The sequence below is a fragment of the Tursiops truncatus genome, chromosome 2 (genome assembly GCF_011762595.2).
Source record: "Tursiops truncatus isolate mTurTru1 chromosome 2, mTurTru1.mat.Y, whole genome shotgun sequence".
Lineage (NCBI taxonomy): Eukaryota > Metazoa > Chordata > Mammalia > Artiodactyla > Delphinidae > Tursiops > Tursiops truncatus.
The window spans coordinates 138,892,660-138,908,264 of record NC_047035.1 but is presented as its reverse complement, the minus strand read 5'-3'; the positions used below and the strand labels follow the sequence as shown (position 1 = coordinate 138,908,264).

At 50.7% G+C, this 15,605-nt stretch overlaps 1 protein-coding gene across 5 annotated transcripts; it reads left to right on the top strand.

The window, feature by feature from the left end:
- The first annotated feature begins 310 nt into the window (after positions 1–310).
- Positions 311–15,557, top strand: PLIN1 (perilipin 1). Of its 5 annotated transcripts, none has more exons than XM_073801401.1 (9): positions 311–469; positions 911–1,191; positions 4,156–4,360; positions 6,000–6,082; positions 7,285–7,549; positions 7,856–8,028; positions 10,053–10,247; positions 10,648–10,893; positions 11,926–15,557. In XM_073801401.1, the coding sequence occupies exons 2-9, from the start codon at positions 1,147–1,149 to the stop codon at positions 12,265–12,267; spliced, it is 1,554 nt and encodes a 517-aa protein (XP_073657502.1). In that variant the 5' UTR covers positions 311–469; positions 911–1,146; the 3' UTR covers positions 12,268–15,557. The 5 variants fall into 5 exon arrangements, with proteins under 5 accessions (XP_073657502.1, XP_033708025.1, XP_073657503.1 ...); XM_033852134.2 differs by having other exon boundaries at positions 313–469; positions 1,133–1,191; XM_073801402.1 differs by lacking the exon at positions 311–469 and having other exon boundaries at positions 476–1,191.
- Positions 15,558–15,605: the final 48 nt, after the last annotated feature.

Genomic DNA, 15,605 nt, shown 5'->3' with positions numbered 1-15,605 from the left:
TCAAAATTCACTCTTGATAGTAAAAAAATAAGGATGAGGCAAATGGGTTGAAAAGGGTTCCGTAGGACCCTCTAATGGAAAAGGAGCCAAAGATTATAAAACTTTAGAGCTTATGAGTTTAATGACACATATCCCAAAATCTTCTTTCTGGAAAAGTTTCTTGAGAACTGGGGGCCAGAAATATGTTACAGAACAGCTATCTCATGGAATAATAACTCCTTTGAGTATGGTTTCCTACAGCTGTGCAATCTAACTCCTAGTTGGCTAAACCTCCTTACAGAAGTTAAGATCTGCCCAGGGGACGCTGGGTCAAATAACCATGAACCAGCTTTCTCTTCCTCTCTGCCCTCCTCTATCTGGGAGGTGTTAGTAGCTTTGCTCAAGACTCCCCAGAGCAACTGGAATTGTTTCTGCTGGAGGAGACGCTCTGCAGCCCGGGCTCCGTGGGACTGAGGTGGCATCAGCTGGAGTGAGTGTGGGGATCCTGGGACAACCTTACCTGGTTTGTTTCTGAGAATTAAAGAAGTTGAGGGCAAGGGTCTTCTGGGAATTTTACTGAGGATGAAGAGGCCTGCAGGGAAACCACTAAGGGAGAGATTATTCAGGGTGAATGACCAAGAGTGTAGAGTAGATATTCTGGGGCCACTAGTTTTCCAGAACAGAGCTGAAATTGCTGGTTTTAAGAATGACTACTTTCTCCTCTGGTTGAGCACAGAGGGAGTAACTGGCAGATTTGCTTATTTAAAAAGAGAGGAATTAATGCAGAACTTTTTCATTTAAAAAAAAAAGACTAAATCTGAAACTTTGTTTGTCTCTTTTGGACCCTCATCTAAGAGCTGCTAAACATCTACAACCTCTTATCTCTTAAAGTTACTTTCATTTTTTATTTCTTACCCTGAATCCTTATAAGAAACTACGGTCTTGACAAGTAGGCTGCGGGACAACTCATCCCTATGGGACTCTAAGGACTGGCCACTTGTCTGTGACATTCATCCTCCAAATACCTTCTCTTCAGGGAACTTGAGTTCCCAGACAGCCTGGGCCCCCCTGATGGCCATGAGAGGTAGGGGACTGATCCTGTGGATCTCAGGCTGAGGACTTTCTCATGGACCTGGAACCCTCTGCTTTGCAGCTTGAAGAGCTCCAATGGCAGTTAACAAGGGTCCAACTTTGCTGGATGAAGACCGCCCTGTAAGTAACCTGGGCTTATATGAGACAGTGGACAACTCTGTGGGGAGGAAGGAGACGGGAGGAGAAGTTCAGGGGGCTTAGAGCAAGATATGTCTAGATTATATTCATAACTCATTGACCATTATGTCTTAGTTATTCTTGCCCTCACTACCTTTTGCAGAAGGCTGTTAGAGAATGTGAGGGGGAAGAAAAGATGTCTATTAAAAACTAAGTACCTTGGAGAAAAAGCACAGAAAAGTTGGCTGGGAGGGAAAGGAGAGGAAGGGAACTACTATATTCTAAAGCCTGAAACAGAAGCCCATGCTTTGTCCACCCAGGCGAAATGTATATTTGGGATGGAGCCTCTGCATTTTGTAACTCCAGAGGCTTCTTGTATGGTGCAGTCTATGTAAATGGCACCTCTTAGAGTTACACGATGCACATTATGTATGTGGGAAGGGGTTAGAGGGGCAGTGTGTCCAGTTTGTGTGTCTGACCTGGTTTTCAGTGTGACTCAGAGTGGTTTGACACATTTAGGTGTATTGATGCCTCCTGGCAAGGCCTCTCTAATTTAGGTACAGTTCAAATAGTGAAACTTAAAAATTGTGAACCCATATAATACCCATCTTGTCCCAAGTTAGGCTTTAACTAACCTCTGTACTAGTAATCACCATGTTAAGTTTTTTATTGGATCATAGAACACAGAGAGGCATAAAATGATCAAGTGCATAGTTAAGAGGTATTGATAGTTTATTGCCGTCCCAGGACCTCTCTCCTTTGGCTTTGCCTATAACAACTCCTGAAGGTTCTGTCCAAAATGTTAAAGAAATTTTTTCTTGTTTACAGTCATAATCTTTTTCTAGTTCAAATTTCAAACTCACCTGCAAGACCAAAAGCTGAAATATTGCAGCTTGCTGTCTAGTATACATCAGGTCTCCTTGATGGGTCTTCTAATTCAGCCGCCTACAAACAGAAGAAGCTAGGTCCTCACCTTTAGAGTAGAACTATGCAACAGTGCATATTCAAAGCTACAGAAAGAGCTCGAACATCTGAGTCAGACCTGGGATGTTTATGTGGAGAATTCTTAATATTCCTAAGAACAGACAGAAAAATATAATACCCTTCACTAGCCCCAGCAACCATAATCCATGGACAATTGTGCCTCATCCTCACCCCATTCATTCCCCAGCCTTGTGTTTTTTGTTTTGTTTTGTTTTTGTTTTTTTGCGGTACATGGGCACTGCTGTGGCCTCTCCCGTGGCGGAGCACAGGCTCAGGACGCGCAGGCTCAGCGGCCATGGCTCACGGGCCCAGCCGCTCCGCGGCATGTGGGATCTTCCTGGACTGGGGCACGAACCCGTGTCCCTTGCATCGGCAGGCGGACTCTCAACCACTTCGCCACCAGGGAAGCCCCCTTGTGTTATTTTGAAGCAAATCTCAGACATGCTGTTTCAGGCCTGAGTTGGCCTGGCAGTGCCACTCACTAGCTGTGTGATCTTGGGTAAGTCACTTCACATCTCTGAGTCTTTGTCTCATTGGCAAAGTGCTGATGATAATGCTGTCCTCAGAGTGTCGCTCTTAGAATTAAATGAGGTCATATCATGAAAGCACCCCAATCAGTGCCTGGAGCATAATGGCACTGAGTAAATGTTTCCCTCTGCAGGATTAGAATCCACTTTTTCTTTTTTTTTTTTAACCTCAAAGATCAGTGTTTCTCCACTAAGATTCTTAGGTGATCTAAAGTTTAATTAAGTGCCTGCTGTTGAGATTAGAATGCATTAATAAGAGCACAGCACCCCAATAACGAGAGGTGATGGTTTCACTATACCTCACACACTCAGACCACACCTGGAATGCTGTCTTCAAGTCTGAGTGCTATATTTTTTAGAAAGGCGATGTCAAACTGTAGTGTGTGCAGAGGAGGGAATCAGCAGATCAGGGCGCTGAGCCGTTTGTAAGCTAAGTAAGGAACTAGAGCTATTTAGAATGGAGAAGGGACTGCTAAAGGGAGAAATATTTGTCTTCAAGTGTGTGAAAGGCCAGCCCATGAATGATGAAACAGATTTCCTCAGTATTGTTACACAGGGCAGAGAGTGGAGTGGATTTCAGCTCAGCCACGCTGTCCAACAAGGGGCATAGGCCACTCTATGAGGGGTGAGCTCCATGCAAGGAGACGTCCAAATACAAGCCTCCCAGAGGGACCATGGGAAGCAGTCTTGCTACAGAGGCCCCTGGAGGCCTAAGATTCTGTGATTCTGTATGGTTGGGCAGATCTAAACTTAACACCTTAGGTGCAGCCCTGACTGTGATTCACCTATTCAACTAACATTACTGTGCAGGCTTTAGGTTAGGCCCTGGAGATACAGAGATGACAGTCTCCTGGGAGAGAGCCAAGTACACACATGATCAATACGAGCACCATGTATGATACGGAAACAACCCAGCGAGGGAAGTGGTGGCTTCTGATGTGAAGGAGGAGAGTCAGGAAGCTTCACACAAGAAGCAATGCTCAAGCCGTGTCTTGAAGGAGTGACATTTTGCCAGACGGAAGGGACTGTGGGAGGGAAGGGGAGCATCCTAGGCAGTGGGACAAGCACTGGAGGCAGGGAGGCAGTCTCCCGAAAAGACCAGAATGATGTTCAGATGAAGCTACCAATCCAAGATGGACTAAAACTCCAGGCAGGTGCGCCGACACACTTGCTCCTACCATTAAGTTTAAGTGGGGTGGCTGCGGGTTGGGGGCTAGCCCCTGGAGGCCAGAGTTTGCCCAGTAGCTCTCCAGAGCCAGGATTGTGACCAGGAGAGCATGGCAGCTTGGCTCTTGTTTTCCCTGTGGGGCCTCCAGAGACCTCTCTAGTCTGGGTTTCTCCTAGGTCTCTTGGACCCAGGCCAGCCCTAATGGGCTCCATGGCCCTGGGGCTGCCTCCCCAGAAGGTGGGAGGAGGAGGTGGGATGACTTCAGTACCTGCTTTCCTTCCACTCCAGGAGCAGGAGAACGTGCTGCAGCGGGTTCTGCAGCTGCCGGTGGTGAGCAGCACCTGTGAGTGCTTCCAGAAGACCTACACCAGCACCAAGGAAGCCCACCCCCTGGTGACCTCTGTATGCAGTGCATACGAGAAGGGCGTGCAGAGCGCCACCAGCTTGGCAGCCTGGAGCATGGAGCCGGTGGTCCGAAGGCTGTCCACCCAGTGTGAGTCCTTGCACTCGGAGGCTGTCTGCCTGTTCAGTGATGCTCACTGCCTGCCTGCCAATCTTTTGTCCGTCTATCAGTCTGTTTGATAGCTTGCTTGTCTGTCTGCCTTTTTGTTTGTCTGACTGCCTTCCTGAGTATCTACATCCCATTACATAGTCTTTTCATCTACAGATATAGATGATATAAATATAGATGTAGATATAGATATAGGTCTCTTCTCATGTATAGATGCCTCATCTGTAGCCCAGCTGGCATTTTCCTAGGACGACAATGATGGGCCACATAATTGGCAGGAGAAGGGGTGGGCAGAGCTATGAGGGCAGTGGTGGGAGTGGGGGCCCATGGCAGACCAGACACCCACTTTGGCTCCAAATCCAGCAGCAGCAGCAGGAACTAGCAGAGTCTGGCACAGAGGCAGAGGCAGTGGGCACTAGGGCTAGCCTGGCAGGGATGGGGGGAGAGGAGGGAGAGGGGAAGCCCTCTGGGTCCAGCAGCTGATGGTACTGGCCCCATGACAGGCCGGGGCAGCAGAGAGCTACCAGTCAGGGCCCTGAAGGTGAGGACAACTTACCAGACCTGCCCCTGTTCAAATTGTTCTGCCCCGTCGGAAAATATGGTCTCCACGGCACGGCTCTGGGCTGAGGGAAATTCCAGAAGTCTAGGACCTGCCACAGTCCTGATTACAGAGTTATGGGTATCTGAGGATTTGGCACAGCCAACGGGAGAGGGCAGATATAAAGAAGACCTGGGCCTGGGTCCACCTCCCTGCCTGCAAACTCCTTAAATAATTTCCCTGGGTCTCACTTTGCCCAATCAGAAGTCAGCCAAGTCATCTGGGCTCTCTGCTGCTTGAGAATTTTGTGAAGAAACCTGGGATATCTGGAGAAAGAACATATGAAAGAGAATATATAGATATCCTTTAAAACTGTGATCTCCATGGTCATGTGTGCAGAGCTGATGTCCTCGGCAGCCCCTGGGCAGTATCTCCCGGGAACATTTGCATCCTCTGGCACTCTTCCCTGTGACCTTCTTCCCAGTGTTGACCATCTCATTCCTAGAGGTTAAAAGGAAGGGCCATGGACTATCTGGAACTCTAGAACAGCCTTTCACCTCTAGAATTAAGCAGTGCCAGGCCTGCTCCCACCCTAGGGCCTGGCTGCCCCTCCACCATGACACCTCTGCTCTCCCCCCTCGTGTTCACCCAGCGCTCACCCAAAGAGGGGTTGTAGGAGGAGGAGAGACCAGGATCTGTTGGTGATTCACAAAGGTTCTGTCACTTCCTCCTCACGACAACCCTGCAAGGTTTGTCCGCATTAATCCACATTTTACAAGTGAGGAACTTGAGGCTCAGCCAGGTTGCGACCTGCCTGAAACTACACTGCAGATGCAGGTGCTGGGCTTTGAGTGCAGATCTGCATGACTCCAGAGCTCCAGCTCAGAGGGAAAACATCCTGCTCTCAAGGAGTCACAGTGAATGGTGGCTAAAGGTAGCAGAGGGCCTCAGATTCCCAGATGCTTTGGGGGTAGCAGGGCTGGGGGTTTTGAGGGCTCCAAGGTGCCTTCCTTGGCACAGAGGCCCCTGCTGGGCTCTCACAGTGGGGGCAGAGCTCACCTGACCATGGCCTTTTGCTTCCAGTCATAGCTGCCAACGAGCTGGCCTGCCGAGGCCTGGACCACCTGGAGGAAAAGATCCCGGCCCTCCAGTATCCTCCCGAAAAGGTGAGCCCCTCCCCTCTTCTCTAAGGCTCCCCACATTCTGTTGTCACTGCCTCCCAGTTGAGGAGAGGGCACGAGCCCATGATGCATAAATGTGAGTCTTTTGTTTCTGTGGCAAATGCCTTCCAAGGCTGGTGGCAGCTGCCTGTCCCTAAGACCATACGATGGGCTTCTTCCTCTCCCTGTGGGGCCAGATGAAGGCAGGCTTTCTGAAACCAGCAGGCACAGCCCAGAGGCAAACTCAAACAGGAGCTTGGGGTAGGGCCCACTGCTTCTGATTCCCTGCTCTTTGGACCGTTTGGTGACTACAGCCACCTGAGATCATGGGTCACACTCGTCAGATCCCAGGATTGCAGTCCCATGTCCTCAAGATCCAACACTTTATGGACCATGAGACTGAAAATGTCACTTCACCTGCATGGCTATTCATTGGGCATTTGCCATGGTAAGGGCCATGTCTGGTGCTTTGGGGGAATAAGTTGCACTCTCAGACGCTATCCATCTCACTGACAAACTACCACCCATCTCACAAACATTTACTGAGCCCTACCCTATGACAGGGGTCATGACATATGATTTATAGAGCCCTCTCATTTAATCCTCTTGTCAATCCTCTGGTATAGGGGTGGGTATCCCCATTTTACAGATGAGAAAACTAGTGACTTCCCCCTGACCACACAGCCTTAAGTGGAGGCCACATGAGAGCAGGTCTATTTGGCTCTGAGGCGTGTGCTCTTCACTTATTTTTCCAGATAAACGGCAACGTCTTTGTCACAGAAGAGCTCCTAAGGCAAAGGAGAGAAAGACATTATTTCAATGCAGAACCTGTAGGAAGATCAACCACATCTATAAGTCCACATAAGTGCAGATAGGAATGTGAGCAATGTTATGAGGGCAAGACAGAGCAGACAGCAGAGGAATTTGGAAGAGGAGATGTCTTGTGTGCATGAGGTGTTATCAAGGAGGTGGACTTTGGGGGGCATTCTTGAAGGATGGTTAGGATCTTGACAGGTAGAAATGGGGTGCAAAGAAGCCAGGAGATCTAAGTGGTTGGCACAAGAAGGACTGGAGCCCTTTTCCTTTTAAGTTCAGCTTAATCAAGCTGCCCAAATATTGGTGCCAGTCCCCTTTAAATGAGGCTTTCCTGAAGCTGGGCTCAGGGTCTGTCAGATCCAATGCCTGACTCCCCTCCCCACTTCCTCCAGATTGCTTCTGAGCTGAAGGACACCATCTCTACCCGCCTTCGCAGTGCCAGGAACAGCATCAGTGTGCCCATCGCCAGCACTTCAGACAAAGTCCTAGAGGCCGCTCTGGCTGGCTGTGAGCTCGCCTGGGGGATGGTCAAAGACACTGCCGAATTTGCTGCCAACACCCGAGCTGGCCAGCTCGCCTCTGGAGGGGCCGACTTGGCCTTGGGTGGTGTTGAGAAGGTGGTAGAGTTCCTCCTCCCTCCAACCAAGGAAGAGTCAGGTATCTGCCATTAGGGGGCCTGGGGAGTGAGTTGGCCCCCATGCTGCTTGGGAATTAGGAAGAGGCAGCCAGGGCCCATCTAGCCCCTGCTCTGGAACAGGGATGGCCCAGCAAGATTTTCAGATGGATCCATCCTCACCTAGCCCTCTCTCCCCATTTTTAAGTGGAGAAAGTGAGTTGCCCAAATCACCAGCAAGCTTGTGGTGGAGCTAGGATGACCACTTTCTAACCCTAGACACAACCCAGCTTTGCCCAGTGCCTTTCTGATCAGCTTTCCTTTCCTTCCCCTCACAAACTCCTACCTAGCCCCTGCTCCAGGACACCAGCATGCCCAGAAACCTCCCCAGGCCAAGCCGGGCCTCGTGAGCAGGGTTGGGGCCCTGGCCAACACTCTCTCTCAACACACCTTCCAGACCACAGCCCGGGTGCTGAAACAGGGCCAGGCCCTGGCCATGTGGATCCCAGGTGTGGCGCCCCTGGTGAGTGTCTGCCCTGAGCTCTGACTGACCCACGGCCTGGGAACCCTGTCTGTGGGCCTCCTGGTCCCTCCCATCCCCTACCCAATTCTGCCTCCTGTCCTAGGAACTTCCTCTCTTCCGGCCTGGGCGGGGACTTTAGGTCTAAGGACAAGAGGACTTAGGTGGGGTGGTGGGCTAGTCCTCTAGGATGCAAGGGGAGAGGGCAGGCCTGCTTGTTAGGGTGGTCCTGCCCCCCACCCTCTTCTGTCTCTCCCATTCTCCCTCTGAGTCACCCCTACCCTCCCAAGCCTTCCTCCTCCCAAGTGGGCCCTCCCACTTGTGAGGAAGCAGAGACACCCCCCCCCCCCCGCCCCATCTGCCCTCTAGGCACTAGGGAGTGTCATCTGTAAATAAGCAAGGCACAAAACCCATTCTGTTGGGCAGAGAGCCCCAGCTGGGCTGTGTCTCTGACTGTGCCCAGGGTTCTGGTTTCCCTTTTAGAGGCTTCTAATTTGCATCCCACTGCACCCAAGGTAAAGCTGCCTTTTCTAGGCCCAGATAGGGCTTACTCCCCACCACACCCCACCTCCACCTCTCTGTGTATTTTAGCAGAGATAGCCTGGATTATTTTCATAGGAACTTTAGTAAGAAACTAAGCAGCCCCCCACCTCAAAAAAAAGGAAATAAAAGCATTAACGCATAAATGTCAGCAAACAAGATAACCACTTCTCAGCCATCAAGAGGGTGGTACTTTTAAAAGCATCCTCAGGCCTGGCTCATTCATTCAAGCAAATGTTTGCTGAGAACCTACTATGTGCCAGTTCCTGTAGCTCCAGTAGGGATACAGGAGTAGTAGTTCTCCTCTGTCACCTGCACTGGGGGGCCACTTCCCCATGGGGGCTAGACTAACTCCTGCGCCCTGGCCTAGCCCCTAGTGGGCGGGGGCCACTGAACGGCACAGCCTCAGCCACCACCGTTCATATAGAAAATAATGGTGTCCCAGGGACTTCCCTGGCGGTCCAGTGGTTAGGACCTTGCCTTCCAATGCAGTGGGTGTGGGTTCGATCCCTGGTCAGGCAGCTAAGATCCCACATGCCTCGCAGCCAAAAGACCAAACATAAAACAAGCAATACTGCAACAAATTCAATAAAGACTTTAAAAATGGTCCACATCAAAAAAGAAAAAAATCTTAAAAAGAAAATAATGGTGTCCCCTAAGGATGTATAACAAGGAGACCCTGTTTGTGGGGTTCCCTAGGGGTTTGAAATGAGCCAAGCTGTGCCCCAGGGGACACCAGCCCACCTACCCATGTCAGTTTCCTCCCATGGGATCCTCTGGCCCACTTGATTTTTTTCACTCTTTAAAAGATCTGCAGGGAGTATGTACTAAAGCTAAACATACATATCCCCTATGACTCAGCAATTCCACCCGACAGAAATAAGAGCTTATGTCCCCCAAAGACACACCGGAAATGTTCCTATCAGCTTTATCCTTAGCCAAGAACTGGAAATAACACAAATGTCCATCAACAGTAGAATGGGTATATTGTGGTATATTTATTCAGTGGAATATGACACAAATGAAAAAGGAGGAACTACTCTGACCCTCAGTAATGTGGATGAATCTCACAACACAACGTTGAACAAAAGCTATTCATGAAAGAAAACACGTTGTGTGAGTCCATTTACAAATGAGAAAAATCAATGCATGGTGATAGAGGCCAGAATGTGGCCACCCTTATGTGGTACTGACTGGGTGAGGGGCACAGGGAGTCTTCTGGGGTGTCGAAAATGTCTGTATCTTGATCTGTAATGGTCACACAGGTGTGTGTTTCTAAAAATTCCCAGAGGTGTATACTAAAGCTTGTGCACCTTAGTGGGTGTAAGTTACCACTCCATAAAAAGTTTGAAGAACAGTCTGCTGGGGCCAGGCCCTGCTTGCCTCCCCCAACCCTGACCCTGGGGGTGAGGGGCTTTGCCTGCTGGGGCTGCCCAGCCTGTGGCAGGGGCTGTGAAACCAGCAGCCCGCCACCTTCCCGCCCTCAGAGCAGCCTGGCCCAGTGGGGCGCATCGGCGGCCATACAGGTGGTGTCCCGGCGGTCGAGTGAGGTGCGGGTGCCCTGGCTGCACAACCTCACTGCCACCCGGGAGGAGGACCACAATGACCAGATGGACACAGAGGGGGAGGAGACAGAGGTGGAGGAGGAGGAATCAGAGACGGAGGAGAACAAGCTCAGTGAGGTAAGGGAGAGAGCAGAAGCCGAGCGGGATGCGGGAACCTGGAGGTCCCACAGCCCACCGAGGGGGTGAGAAGCAGAGGCCCCGGGTGAAACAGGGGCCCCAGGAATGTAGTACATGGGTGCAGTGCTCTTCACCTCACCCCCAAACGCCCAGATAACAAAGTTCTCTCAGAGGATCCTCACAACAACCCCATAAAATAGGCAGGACAGAGATTGTCATCCCCATTTTGCAGATGAAGAAACTGAGGTTCAGAGAGCAGAAGTGACCTGCCCAAGAGCCAGGCTAATAGTTTTTTCAGTTTGGTATCCACGTTCTTTCCCCTCTAGCTCTGGGGATGGTGAGGAGAGGGGAAGGGTCAGGGGAGTTGCTGAGGAGGCACTGACCTTGCTCTGGCCCCCAGGGAGCAGCCCTGCCTGGCCCACAAGACCTCCTGGGTGGTGTGGTGCACACCCTGCAGAAGGCCCTCCAGAGCACCATCTCGGTCGTGACGTGGGTGCCTGCGGCTGTGCTGGGCACGGCAGGGAGGTTGCTGCATCTCATGCCAGCCCGTGCTGTCTCCTCCGCCAAGGGCAGGGCCATGTCCCTGTCTGATGCCCTGAAGGGCGTTACTGACAACGTCGTGGACACCGTGGTGCACTATGTGCCGGTGAGTCCCCCTACCCTTCTGGCTAACCCTCCCCCTCCCCCCCACCCCTGAAAGGACAGATAAAGCAGATTTGACTGAAGGGGCTGCAGCTGCCCTCCCTTCCCCAGTCTCTGATCCTCAGTGCCCCAGAAACATTTTGACATACTATGGCCTTGACTGGGGGCCTTGGCAGCCCCCAAAGTACAGAGACCTGTGGCCTTGGCCTGAGACCTTTCCCCACATCTGTCCTTCCCACCTGCTGCTGGGGAGGTCACCCACCATTAATCTGGGGGTCCCAGTGGCCAAGTCCTCACCCCTCAGCTCCGAACTGAAGGACCTGGCAGGTTTGCATGCTGCTCCCTGGGAAAGCGTTGCAGGGAGGCTTCCAGGGCACCCTGCGGGGTCGGCTAGGTTCCAGGGGACAGCAGCTGCCGCCATGCCAATTCCAACACCTGTCACCAACAGGAAAACCCCAAGGAGTGCCAGTACTATCACTTTGGGGGTCCCTGGGTCCCTTTCCAGAGCAAGTTACAGGTCGAGCAGTCAGTAGGAGGGCTGGTCAGGGCAGGAGGCCCCTTAGAGCTGAGGGTTGAGGGAGGCTGTGAGGGTAGTGGGGGAATGGGTTACTCAGCCACTCACTCTCACCAAGAGGCATGGCAGGGGGTCTTGGCAGCCAGCTTGTTCACCTTGGGCCCCAAACAGAGCCAGGCGTGGGTACCCTGACCCAGGCAGGGGCAAGGAAGGGTCCAAGGAAGGGTCAGGAACGCCACTGACCTCCCACTGAGGAACCTCCGAGGGAGACCCGAGGGGTCCAGAAACTTTAGAGGGTGGCTGTCTGCCTTGCCTTGGGGGTCTGGACTGTGCACACTGTCAGGGAGGGCAGGACCTAAGCGGTCTCCCCCACACCCTCCATCCCTGTCCCACACCCCGGCCTCTGCCCTCCGGACGGTCGCTCCCTGGAGGCGTGACCGCGAGGGCCGCAGAGGAGGCGGTGGTGGGAGGCGCAGGGACTAGGGCCAAGGCGGGGGCCTAACGTGGTTTGCCGGCCCCCAGCTCCCCAGGCTGTCGCTGATGGAGCCCGAGAGCGAATTCCGGGAGATCGAAAACCCGCCTGCCGAGGCCGAGAGCCCGGAGGCGGAGCGCAGGGGGTCCGGGGCGCTGCCCGCCGGCTCGGATACCGCGTCGCGCCCCGCGCAGTCCCGCGGCAGCCTGCGCAGCGCTCGGGGCCCGGGCGCGGAGGACCGGGTGGACACGGCCGCCGCGCCGCGCACCGCCTTGCCGGCCATGCCCCGCGAGAAGCCCGCGCGCAGGGTCAGCGACAGCTTCTTCCGGCCCAGCGTCATGGAGCCCATCCTGGGCCGCACGCAGTACAGCCAGCTGCGCAAGAAGAGCTGAGCCCGCTGCCCCCATCGCCCTCCCGGCCCGGCCCGCCGCCCCGCCCCGGCCGAGCGCTGGGGCTGTTGTCTCCTGAAAACAAACAGAACCTACATGTCCAAATGAGCATTGACTTCTTCCAAGTAGTCCCCTTGGGTCCCGAGCCTCATTCCAAGGATGCTGCCAAGGCACACATCATCTTCTGAGCATCCTTTTTGGGCTTAGCTGTCAGAGCCCATTTTTGAGAAGCATCAGACTAGCAGTCTGCTTTAATTCTATGCCTTGTTATTTTTACCAAAAGATTAATTGCCTAACTTGATCTCTCACTTCTTTCACTAAATTTGTGGCCAAGTGACATTTAACTGTTTCCAGTATTTACATCCATCCTCTGTAGACAAATATTTGTCACCAGTGAACGTGTCACTACCCTAAAGGTTCAAGCAGTAGATCCTGCCACATTTTTAAGCCCTGAATGCAGAGATTCCTCTGAGTATACAGGCTCTCAGAAGACTACTTTGAGGGGAACAGCAATCAGGTGCAAAAGCTCTTGAGTGTTTATATACCTACGAGCATCACTTTCTGAGTGCCCCCACACTCTTCACAGGCTGAGTCCTGGCCTGTGCTCTGTAGCGCCACCGTCCTGTTCACAGCTACATTTCCATTTGCACCCTTACTGCTTTCCACCTGCATGTTCACCCTTCCGTCCACTTCTCGAATGCTGGCGCCCCTAGTGCTGGGAGACAGTGGTGATCGTTTGTTATACAGTATAGACCATATATTTGGACTCTATAGCCACTGTTCATTCCAAGCCCTATTTTTGAAAATGTTAATATTTCTTACATTTGGAAATGCATACATATAAGTTAAAAATTCAAACACTGCCAAAGGATGTGTGCCTTCCTCCCTGAGTTCCCTGGTTTCTCTTCCCCAAAGCAACCATGGTGCCAGTCTCTTCTGTATCTTTCTGATTACGGACTGTGCATGCACAGGCACATGTGTATATACTCCCCACTGTTTACACAAGCTGTGGGAGGTTATACTCAGTGCTGTTTTCACTCAGCAATACATCTTAGAAATCTTTTTTGTATCAGTATCATAAATCCTCCTTGCTCTTTTTAACAGCCACACAGTAAGTGCTTCATAATATAGATGTGCTATGTTTGATTAAACTAGTGCCCTAATCATGGACTTTTAGGTTGTTTCCAATTGTTTGCTCCTTCGAACAGTGCTACAGTAAATGTCTTTATACAAACGTTTCATGTAGACGTGTGCATATAGCTATAGGGTAAATTTATAACTTGGAATGATGACATGTCGAGTGAAAGGGAACGTTCATTTTAAACCTTGATAGATAATGCCAAGTAGCCTTCCAAACCAAACTCAGTTTTTCTTGTCATCTGCAGCTGCACAGATAATTCTGACACTTCTGTCAGTCCTTTTAGACATCTCTATATATATACACTCAGCCCCTATAGGTCCCCCTCAGATCCATGAGCACCCTCTTGGCCGCCACTCTGTGGCACACCTAAGAGTCCAGCTCCGTGTAACTGACTCTGGGCCCTGGCAGATCTTTGGTGTAATGAGTCCTTGGCCTTTATCTGTGGTTTTGAAATCTGAGGATGCCCAGAATGAGGAGAGGGGAGTGTTGATGGACATACACATATGGACATGGTCATGACCTTGAACTAGCTTTGGGCCCTCCACCCAACCTCACAATCCACACCACACTCAGCAGTTTCCTGGGGAGGGGGTATGGATCTGGCAAGAGGGGCCCTCAGAAGGTGATATGACATGGCTAAGAAGGCAGTACCAGCCTACCCCTGGCAGGGTTCCTGTGGGCAGCTGCTGGAGAACTGGCCTCAGGTCTGGTTGTGTAGAGAGAAACACACAGCTATCCTGGGCCTCACCTGCCCATGCTGCTTTCTTCCTGGAGCTCCAGAAACCACACTCCTGACTGTCTACTCCTCCACGGTCCTGTGGCTCCTCCTGCCAGGAGCAACCCAGGAGAACTGTAGAAGTCAGAACACCCATTGGCCAGACACAGACCCCTCACCCTGTCCTGGACCTCAGCCAGGGTGCCGGGAACCAGTACAGGACAGCCCAGGAAGCAAACAGCTTGCCATATAAGTCTCTTTTTATTATTAAATAGATGGTAAAGTGCTCTGAGCCTGGCCCTCAGTATTTCTGAATACTTTTTGGTGAGAAATGAGAGCAAAGCCTCTTCTCTAAATGGCAGAAATTTGCCTCATTGGCTCCAGGTTGGATGTGGGACTTTTCTCTGTTCTGACAACAGAACATGTTCTTGCTCATGTGGATGTGAGGGCTCATCCACACTCATCTTTGGTAGCTCTGGACCTCAGGAAGACTCCCCCTTCACACTGGGATGCCAACGTTCCTCTCCAGAGAAATACTCTATCCCTTCTCTTCTATTCCAGCTCATAAAATGCACCTCCAACTCAATCACAGCTTTTAGAGATGGAAAAACAACCATTACAGACATACATTTATCCATGCAATTAGTTACCACTTTTTTCTTCCATACTTATCTGGGATCTTAATATCCAAAGGACTTCTGAGCCTGGAGAGAGATATCTCTGCAACTTGGGTTTTAATGCTCATTGTATTAGCCATAGTTTTCCTAAACATTTAAGCACTTTTTACTTAATCAAACTTATTAAATGCATTAATCAAATTATTTTAAATATTTAAATGTTGATACAAACTAAAAAGTCATCAGCTCCATTTTCCAGCCACAGAAAAGAGCAAGGGGGTAGAAGAAATTAAACTTCTGCTTATAACTCACTAGAAAAAACTTAGAGTCACATGGCCACATCTGGCTGAAAGGGAGGATGGGAAATATAGTCTTTATTTGGGGTGGCTAGGCATCTAGTTAAAAATCTGAGGTCTTAAAAGGAGGGGAAGTGGATTCTGGGGGTGGGGGGCAACTTGCAATCTCTGCCACACCACTCTCCTGTCAACAGACATTTGGGTTGCTCCTCTATTTCTACTATTACATACTTTTGGCAGTAAACATTGTTATGAGTTGCTTAGGGAATATGATGAAGAGTGGGATTGCTAAGTCATAAAGTATGTGTATTGTTAACTAGATATTGCCAAATTGTCCTCCAACTTGGTTGTTCTGATTTACATTCTCACCAGAAGTATATGAGTCCTCTTATTCAACGTTCTTACCAACACTCGGTATTGTCTGGTTTTATCATTTTTGCAAATCTGAAGTGTGTATAATGGCATTTCTTTGTGGACTTAATTCCGTGAATCACAGTGATATTGAACATTGTTTATTATGTTTATCGAATGTTTGTATTTCCCCTCTGTGAAGTGTCTGTCAAAACTTTTGC